General features: G+C 46.7%; 2 protein-coding genes across 3 annotated transcripts; one reads left to right on the plus strand and one right to left on the minus strand.

The window, feature by feature from the left end:
- Positions 1 to 6: 6 nt before the first annotated feature.
- On the plus strand, positions 7 to 1,863 carry LOC138632209 (gastrula zinc finger protein XlCGF57.1-like). Its single transcript, XM_069717564.1, has one exon. The coding sequence runs from the start codon at positions 95 to 97 to the stop codon at positions 785 to 787; it is 693 nt and encodes a 230-aa protein (XP_069573665.1). The 5' UTR covers positions 7 to 94; the 3' UTR covers positions 788 to 1,863.
- A 441-nt stretch (positions 1,864 to 2,304) lies between these two features.
- Positions 2,305 to 8,571, minus strand: LOC138632219 (uncharacterized). Of its 2 annotated transcripts, none has more exons than XM_069717576.1 (14): positions 8,332 to 8,571; positions 8,127 to 8,210; positions 7,902 to 7,988; positions 7,736 to 7,804; positions 7,556 to 7,660; positions 7,213 to 7,468; positions 6,491 to 6,776; positions 6,187 to 6,414; positions 6,022 to 6,107; positions 5,834 to 5,938; positions 5,112 to 5,293; positions 4,872 to 5,036; positions 4,581 to 4,753; positions 2,305 to 4,459 (listed from the first exon to the last, which is right to left on the minus strand). In XM_069717576.1, the coding sequence occupies exons 1-14, from the start codon at positions 8,568 to 8,570 to the stop codon at positions 3,057 to 3,059; spliced, it is 3,468 nt and encodes a 1,155-aa protein (XP_069573677.1). In that variant the 5' UTR covers position 8,571; the 3' UTR covers positions 2,305 to 3,056. The 2 variants fall into 2 exon arrangements, with proteins under 2 accessions (XP_069573677.1, XP_069573676.1); XM_069717575.1 differs by having other exon boundaries at positions 7,171 to 7,468.
- Positions 8,572 to 8,869: the final 298 nt, after the last annotated feature.

Below are 8,869 nucleotides of genomic sequence, written 5' to 3' on the forward strand. Positions count from 1 at the left end.
GAAGACACACCTGCGAGTTCACACGGGGGAGAAACCCTTCCGCTGCGATGCTTGTGGAAAAAGCTTCGGGCACCACTACAGTTTCAAGGCACACATGAGAACCCATACGGGAGAGAGACCGTTCACTTGTGCTGTTTGCGGCGAAAGATTCACGCAACAGCAAAATCTCACGAGACACACAAGGGTTCACACGGGAGAGAAACCCTTCGGCTGCGATGTTTGCGCGAAAAGATTCACACAGCAGGGCGATCTGAAGAGACACATGACAGTCCACACGAGGGAGAAATCATTCGTCTGCGATCTTTGCGGGAAAGAGTTTTACCAGAAAAAACACTTTAAGGCGCACATGAGAGTTCACAGAGGAGACAAACTGTTTGGTTGCGACGTTTGCGGCAAAACGTTCAACAGGAAGGCGCACGTTGTGACGCACAGACGAATCCACACGGGAGAGAAACCGTTCGGATGTGACGTGTGCGGGAAGAAATTCAACAGGAAGACGCATCTGAAAACACACACGAGAGTCCACACGGGAGAGAAACCGTACGACTGCGATCTGTGCGGGAAAAAGTTTGTGCACCAACACGATCTGAAGATTCACATCGGCGTCCACACCGGAGAGAAACAGTTCGTTTGTGGCATTTGTGGGAAAAGTTTTACGCAACAGGGAAGTCTGAAGAGACACATGGGCGTCCACACGGGAGAGAAACCGTTCGCTTGTGCTGTTTGTTATAAAACTTTTACTCAACAGGGAAGTCTGAACCGACACATGAGAACTCACGCAGAGTAAAAGCTGCAGGTTTTGTTGTGAAGAATGAATCATTTACACGTTTAATAGTTCTTTTCTGTGCAAAAATGTCTAAAAAAAACAAATTCTATCTATCTCATAAATATTGTTGAGTTGTTTCCAAATGTTCAAACCCAGAGGAATCAGTAAAAGATAACAATCTGTTTCAATAAGGTACTTGTCAATTGTGTCAAATCCACCAAACCATGCCTCTGCTAGCTGTAACTTCTCGGAGACGCTACGCGCTGGCTAGCGGAGCTGTAGCTAACCACAGCAGCTAACGACTAGCTTTTCTTTAACTGCTAAACTAAAGATCAATTTTCATTTCTAATGAAAATTAACAATGACGTAAACTCCCATCATCCCAAGCGACTGCACAACTTAATCAAACTCCATCTTTTGTTACTGTTGTGATTGAGAGGCCCCTAGTGGCAGAAAATACACACTACTGGTGCCATGATGTCCTGGTATTAATGATAACTGTGTTATCTTAAACATGGATTATTGATATTGTGAACAGTCCAGCGAATCTATTTGGTTTACACTCCAATGACTGTGACTCAAAACCTCAAAACGTGCCCATAGTGGGGAGGCGGTATATTTACCTACAACAATAATGATCTACTCTTAGAAGGATCTTAGAAATTGATCATTCAGCTATTTCTAATGAAATTCATATTGAATAAAAATAATTATAAAATTATGAATTGTTTACTCCATTTATTTGTTTCATAGCAAGCAGTACTCAGTGTGAAGTAGTAATAGCGCCTCCTACTATCAGTGCAGGTATAAAACCATATCTCTCCTGACAGCATTATTTTGTTCAATAGATATTGTGACAACATTGTTGTCATGAATTCTTTGGCCACAATGATCGTGTAATAAAAATCTGTGTGTTGGTGACAGACGGCTCTCTGACTCTGTAGTCGACCTTCTCCTCACCAGACGGGAGCGACCTCTGAATTCAGAATATTTTGACACCTTGAATGAATTTTTATGATCTTTGTTAGAATTTTTGAATCTGTACATAAGTTCATAACTTACTATGCAAGATATTTTTTTATTGAATTTTTTTTAAATAATTCTTTATATGGCAAACTTGTAATCAGAATTATTCTTTCTTTACTAAATACATCAAAATGAAAGGCTATGACTGGACTTGTTTTGTATTGGGGTTGGATTATTTACAGGTCTATTTATCCATACCAGGTGGGAATAAAGCTCATGATATCTACCAAGTGAGGTCCGTGGAGAGCAACAAGAGACCCAGAACGTTGTACCCGCAAGGAGGCCGTGGGAAAAGTGACGGATGGTGAAGGTCCTTTTTTCAGGCCACAATATTCTGAATGTTCCAGATGGATGGAGGAACCATGTGTGTGTACTATATTCTACATGTTAGGAAAATCTAGTAATACCTCACCCACTGAGAGGCAGCCTGAGTGAGACTAAATCTATTTACCACTTTATCAGCCAAAACTTCAATGAAAGACCAACTCAGTTACTTTAGCATTGGATTTTTATAAAAATACAAAAATGTTCCATGAAGCATTTTGCAGTTCAAAGTAGATTTCTCTTTTCCCAAAAGGTTTCTCACTTGTCTGTCGTGACACGGTCGCAGGCGGCGTCCAAAGATGAAACCAAACCCAGGAACTTTGGTTGGACTGCGGTGTGAGCAGTCTAGTTTTATTTAAGGCTACTCAGTTCGTATGATATGGAAATAAAATCTCAGTCGAATCAAGAAAAAGGAAAAGCAAAAGAAAAGGATCCTTCTGCATCTCCTTTTGATACAGGTGAACATGCTACACACTTTTTTTCTTTTACTGAAATCAGATGCAAATACACATTTTTCAGAACAATAAGCAGGATGATGGTTTCTCCATTAATGTGATTTAGTCATATTGCTCAATTATTCATCAATGTAGCCTCAGATTACTGTCAATGATGAAAACCTCAGTAATTTAATTAATGTCACCCGCAGTGTAATTAACTAAATGTACCAATTAATTGCACTATAATAACAAAATGTAAAAAACTGACAAAACACCAGCGACAGTTAACATGGTGTTGAAGGTATCTCCTGTGCCCCAGGGCATGCTGGGAAGCCATCAGATGAGCCTCCACCTGGGGACCTACATAATATTAAGACTCTTGGAGTTTAGCTGCAGTTCAGATAAAACCTTTGATCTTCTTCACAGGAATCAGGTGAGATTTCCTCTCCGCTGCATTTTAAAACTGGAGCGGTTCCAGTCAGGTGCTGATGGACAAACAGCCCTCATGTCTTTTCAGATTTCCTCATCACGCCGAACGGTTTCGTCCCTGTGTGTTTTTTCTTGTGCTTCTGCAGACTTCCCGCTTGTGTAAATTGTTTCCCACAAAAGTCGCAGCCGAACGGTTTCTCTCCGGTGTGAACTATCTTGTGCTTCTTCAGACTCACGTCTTGCGTGAACTTTTTACCGCACACGTCGCAGCTGAACGGTTTCTCTCCAGTGTGAACTCTCTTGTGCTTCTTCAAACATCCCTCTTGTGTGAACTGTTTGCCGCAGAAATCGCAGCTGAACGGTTTTTCCCCCGTGTGGAGGCTCTTGTGTCTCCTCAGACTTCCCCGTCGGTTAAATTTCTTCCCGCACTGCTCGCAGCTGAACGGTTTCTCTCCCGTGTGGATCCTCGTGTGCGTGTTCAAACTGTCCTGTCGTGTAAATCTTTGACCGCAGTCGTCGCAGCCGTACGGTTTCTCTCCCGTGTGGACTATCATGTGCTCCTTCAGATTTCTTTGCTGTTTGAATCTTCGCCCGCAAACGTCGCAGCCGAACAGCCTCACCGCCGTGTGGATTCCCATGTGCGTCTTCACATTTCTGTGTTGTCTAAATCTCTTCCCGCACACCTCGCAGCTGAACGGTCTCTCCCCGGTGTGGATCCTCTCGTGCTCTCTCAGATTTCTGTGTTGTTTGAATGTTTGTCCACAAACATCACATTCGAGTGGTTTCTTCCCTGTCGGGACTCTCATCTGGCAATCAACACTTTTTTTATTATCCAGGCAGCTGGCAGAACATTTTCCTGAGTGACGTGTCGTGTGTATCTGAAGAGACCGCTTGTAAATAAATAGTTTACCACACTCAGAGCAGCTAAAGGTTTTTTGGACAGAGCTACATCCAACATCCGACTCAGGCGTCCCGCTCTCCTTCCAACCATCGTCACTGTCTTCAGTTTCAGATGCACAATCTGACAAAGGTTCCTGCAAATCTTCATCGTCATCATCATCATCATCATCATCATCATCAACACTAACATCAGTCTCAAACACCTTTCCATCAGTGTGAGTTAGTAAAGGACTGTTTGGATGTGTGTTCCTGGCTGGTTCTGGTCCTCCACAGTCCTCTCCATCACTTTCTGTTTTCACCGTTGTCTCTCCGTCGTCTTCAGTTTGTCTCTGATGAAGATGTGAGGACTGAGGTTTCTCTTCGTCATCTTCACTCTTCACAGGAACAGCAGTGAACGGGAACCTGGTGATATCCTCCTCCGGCCCGTGAAGCTGCTCTTCCTCCTGACTGCTCCACAGTTCCTCCTCTTCCTCCTTTATGTGGAGGAGCTCTGGGTCCTGCTGGTCCAGACTGGGGCTCCATTCATGGGGAACCTCTTCTTTAATCACCACCAGCTGCTGCACATCTGGAGGTAACACTGAAACACACATATGTAAACTGTGTTAGTTTTGAGAGGGGTGGGAATATTTCTCAGCTATAACGTGCTGATTTTTGGACTCGGGGTTTTTAGAGGTGAAACATGTTTAATGAGTCTGTACCTTCTCCTCTGCTGACACACGGCCCTCCACACCGGGTCGGCTCGTCTCCGTGTGCTGCCGAGCGGCTTCGGAGGACGGCCCTCTGCAGGTTGGGGATGTAGCCGTAGTCCTTGTCCACCTTCACCGCGTACAGAATCCACCTCTGTGACTTCCTGTTGAACAGCTTCCGATATCTAAAGTAAAAATTACAACACGAGTGCATCGCTGCGCTGCGTTCAGGAACACCCGCCGTACCATTTCATACACTTTTCTGTTTTTGTGGGTATTCTGTTGTTAATTCTAAGAACTTACTCGACGGAGCCGTCGGCTCGTCGTCTCTCCGGTCGGTGGACGTGATGGTTGTAGTCCAAACCGGCCAGCAGGGTGCGAGCTGAATAAACAGGCGGGGTGAAGCTGAATCTCTCGCCGGCGTACATCAGCACGTGGTTGTGGAACGACTCCAGTTCTGCTGTCGACCTAAACACCGTTAAAACCGAGTGTTACTTCACGTTCCGTCGTCCTGCGTGTAAAACGCACGCCGACGCAGCGCACCTGAAGCCGAGGCGCTTCTGAACGCGCCGCAGCCAGCGCGGATCCAGAACGATCTCCGTCAGCACTCGGTGCGCTGCCGATCCCGTCTCCATCAACTCCTCGTCCCCGTCGTCGTGGCGACAGGCGCCGAGAGCCCAGTCGCGTTCTCCCGTGACGTGATGGAGAACGCCGGCCCACGTGTCCTGCGAGAACAAGAACACATCTGCAGCGTTCCTACGAACCAACAGCTGAAATCTGCAGCTCAATAAATGATTCTTCAAGGCAGGAAGTTCCAACTTTGTTTTCCTCTGAGAGCTCCTCATGTTTTTAAACATTTATTCACATAGCTGAACTCCATCCAAACCACCTGAACAAGCGTCTGTCATGTGAACAATAACACATTAATACTCTTCACACACATTTTGCTTAAATTCAACAGCGTGTGCATATTTTATTTTTGTATGAATTTCTTTGTTATTAATTGACAACTCGTCTGTGGCCAAACTGGTTTGAAAACATTTCAAAGTAATCGTTCTAATATAAGATTTAGTAATAATTAATATTAATAAAATCCAGTGTTTCCTCTTTGATTGGGACCCACTGGCCCCCCTGAGAGAAACAAAACTGTACTTTTATTTTGAAAGGTCGCAACGCTTTATAGCTCCGCCCCCCCTTTGTTGAGGTCGAAGCAGACTACTCAAAAACATCGTCGAGCTTCAGGTTGGATTTCACAGAGTACTTACGATGAAATCCTCGTAGCTTTTGGCCACTTTGGCGCAAAACCAAAAGTGGTTACAGACGTCTTTGTTCCAGCGGAGTAAAACGGAGCATCCGTCCCGCTGACCCGCCTACAGACGGGGCGAAATGCAAAAACAATCAACAATTATGGAGGTAAATATCACAGATTAGAGGAGCGTCGACATTAAATCACCTCGTGGATCTTCTTTCCGAGTTCTCTCAGGCCGTCCCGCATGTCGAGACTGTGACGGACTCCGCACGATTTGTAGATGCCGCTGGCTGCGAATAAAAAGAGACGTATGAGATCGGACGTCTGCGTCGCTCCCGCAAACCTCAAACCCGAGACGAATCCGTTTACTGAAGAGCGAAGATATTCTGCTGCGAGCGTCGGTGCATATTTCACTCAGATTCTTCATCTCCTCACGAAGTGCGTCGAAAGTCCGGATGAAGGCCTCCGTCTCCATGGCGATGCCGTTCTGCGCCGTCTCCCGTTTGTCCACCGTCACCATGGAGACGACCTGTTTGGAGTCCCTCTCCATCAGACTGTACGTGCAGGACTCTCTGAAGCCGTCCGTCCGACCACCTCCTGTAAACAAAATGAAGATATTTTAATTTTGTTGTCCTTCGCGGTCGTCGACGTGACGACGAGCGGCCGAACTCACCGAGGACCTCGACGCTGGCTTTCGGCCGCAGACGGGAAACGATGGCGCCTCTCTTTTCCTCCCAGAGCCGCCGGATGGCGTCCACGCAGCACGCCTCCTGTACGCTGGAGAACGCCGACCTTCCCACCATCCCCGTGTTCATGAACCTGAAGAGCAGCGCCACCTTCGAGTAGTCGTTCCCGGAGAGGACGATGTTCATCGCCAACATGAAGTCACCCAACAGCATCCCACACCGGAGAGACGGCTGAGAGCTCCACCGCCACACCGTGTGGCCGAGGGGACACGCCTGGGAAATTAGATGAAAAAGTTCAATCTGGCAGGAAATGCCACCTGCACGCGTACATTTTTCAAAATAAAAGCACAGCCGAAGAAGTTCTGCAGACTTCAAAGTTAAAGTTTGACCATTTTTTCCATCCTCAAATTGTTTTTCTTTACGCACACATCTGTGAACATCTGTGAACATCTGTGAACCCCTCAAACCGGCCCTGCAACCGACTTTTGAGGACGCAACCCACCAGTTGAGAACCACTGCTGTAAAGGTTGATGTGTCACATCAGGTAGTTCAACTACCTTCAAACAAACGTCTCAAAACTTCTTCACATCTTTTCCAACTTTCAATCAAACAGCCGCTCACACGGTTGAAATACTTTTCAAGACGACACGGTGAAATAAACACCGACCCACTCGATGATGGCCGCGGTGCCGCTGGATCCGACCGTCACCTGAAACGGTCCGGGAGCCCGGCACTCCGCGAACGTGCACGCCGGGACGGGAAGCAGGAGGAACTCGGCCAGCAGCTTCAGGTTCTGATGATACGCGACGGACGCCGGCTCGTCGACGACGTCGCCGTCGCTCGGAGCCCGAAGCCTCTCGGACCGCCGAGGCGGGTCGACGTCCGAGGAGTCGAACACGGTTTCCTCCACGCTGATGGACGGAAGTGTTTCCAAGGAAACGCTGTGATGGAGAGCACCGCCGGTTCTGTCGGGGGAAAGTACGAGACATTAAAAACAAAGAACTGTCCGACGGCTAAATCGCCGCAGACACCGGAGAAAGTTTGTGACGTACCGAACACACACGGGATGCGAGTGATCGTCATCACCGGTCTCCTCCGGACACAAGACAGACTCCGCCTCCTCAGCGCGGCACCAGCCGTCTTCAGCCCAGTCAATACTTTACACAGCATTAAGTGATTTAGTCATTTTATTGGGAGCAAATATATAAATATTCACAAACGTATAAACTTACGTGGAATTCCGAAGGTCGTTGAACTCGTCTACGTCGATGATGTCATCACTTAAATCCCGTGACATCACACTGAGGACGATGAAACATCATTCATGTCCAGACCAGAAAAATCCAGCAGGATATAATTCATATTCTCATGTATTCATCAGGAAACGGGAAACTATACCTGGCACTGGGTTGTCGTGGTGACGCGTCCTCAGCATCGTTGTTGTTGTTGGCATCTCCAACATCCGCAACAGACAAGTTCTCATCTCTGAAAATATACAAATAAAAAAAAATCAATACCGATTTAAAGGTAAAAATGATGGAATAAAAAGAGAGAAGACATCTTCAACAATATAAAAGTCTGTTTGGATTCGTTCTGCTTCCACATGATACCAAACAGACTCACCTGGCAGAGACAGATGCAGCCGAACAGCTGGATGTCGCAGAGTCAGACCGTCTAACCGTCTGCGGTGACGTCACCTTCTCATAACTGAAAAACAGAATAAAAACAAAAAAACCATAAAACCACTGGAGGGGAAAATAAAACAAAGTATAAACAGGCTCCGTCGGGATCATGCCCGCCTGTTTCCGGTTTAAACACCTGCGCTCACCTGTCCAGCAGAAGAGCTGCCAGCTCCGAGTCCAGCTCGAGGCCGACGCGCTCGCGCGTTTCTCTCCATCTCCGAGAGGCTTCTCCGATATTAACACACGTTTCATTGCGTTTACTGTCAGACTCTCTTCTGGCTTTTCTCTTCAGAGGGTCCGTCTTCCTCCTTTTGGCTTCTCTTGTACTGCAAGCGGCGGTCGGCGACGCCGGAAGAGCAACTTTAAATACAGCGTTTTCTGCCATTGAATCGGTCAGCTGAAAGGAGCTGCGCGCGCAGCTGCAATTGCGCCACAGCCAATAGGAAGGCGCTATTTCTGAAGTGCGCCGTGATTGGCCCAAAGCCTTCTTCTTCTTCGCATTCTATTGGTGGAGCGTAAACACCGACTTTTAGGTCCACACCGCCACCTACCGTACGGAGTGTAAAGAACAGGATCTAACCCGTAATACAGTAATTAAAATATTAAACTTTATGTAATTACAGTGGTGGAAGAAATAATTCAGGTCCTTTGCTAAAGTAAAAGTATGTAAGTATTATCAGAAAA

Source organism: Brachyistius frenatus, unplaced genomic scaffold, assembly GCF_029030835.1.
Source record: "Brachyistius frenatus isolate BFR_SWC_R1_liver_20210118 unplaced genomic scaffold, ASM2903083v1 Contig_177, whole genome shotgun sequence".
NCBI classification, from domain to species: Eukaryota; Metazoa; Chordata; class Actinopteri; family Embiotocidae; genus Brachyistius; species Brachyistius frenatus.

What these genes read in the sequence shown, in the direction of transcription:
- LOC138632209 (XM_069717564.1), top strand. Translation starts at nt 95, where the DNA reads ATGAGAACCCATACGGGAGAGAGACCGTTCACTTGTGCTGTTTGCGGC.
- LOC138632219 (XM_069717575.1), bottom strand. Translation starts at nt 8,570, where the DNA reads ATGGCAGAAAACGCTGTATTTAAAGTTGCTCTTCCGGCGTCGCCGACC. An exon ending in TCGCATCCCGTGTGTGTTCG is followed by an intron (nt 7,469 to 7,555) that starts GTACGTCACAAA and finishes TTCCCCCGACAG; the next exon opens with AACCGGCGGTGCTCTCCATC. An exon ending in AGCCAGCGTCGAGGTCCTCG is followed by an intron (nt 6,415 to 6,490) that starts GTGAGTTCGGCC and finishes TTTTGTTTACAG; the next exon opens with GAGGTGGTCGGACGGACGGC.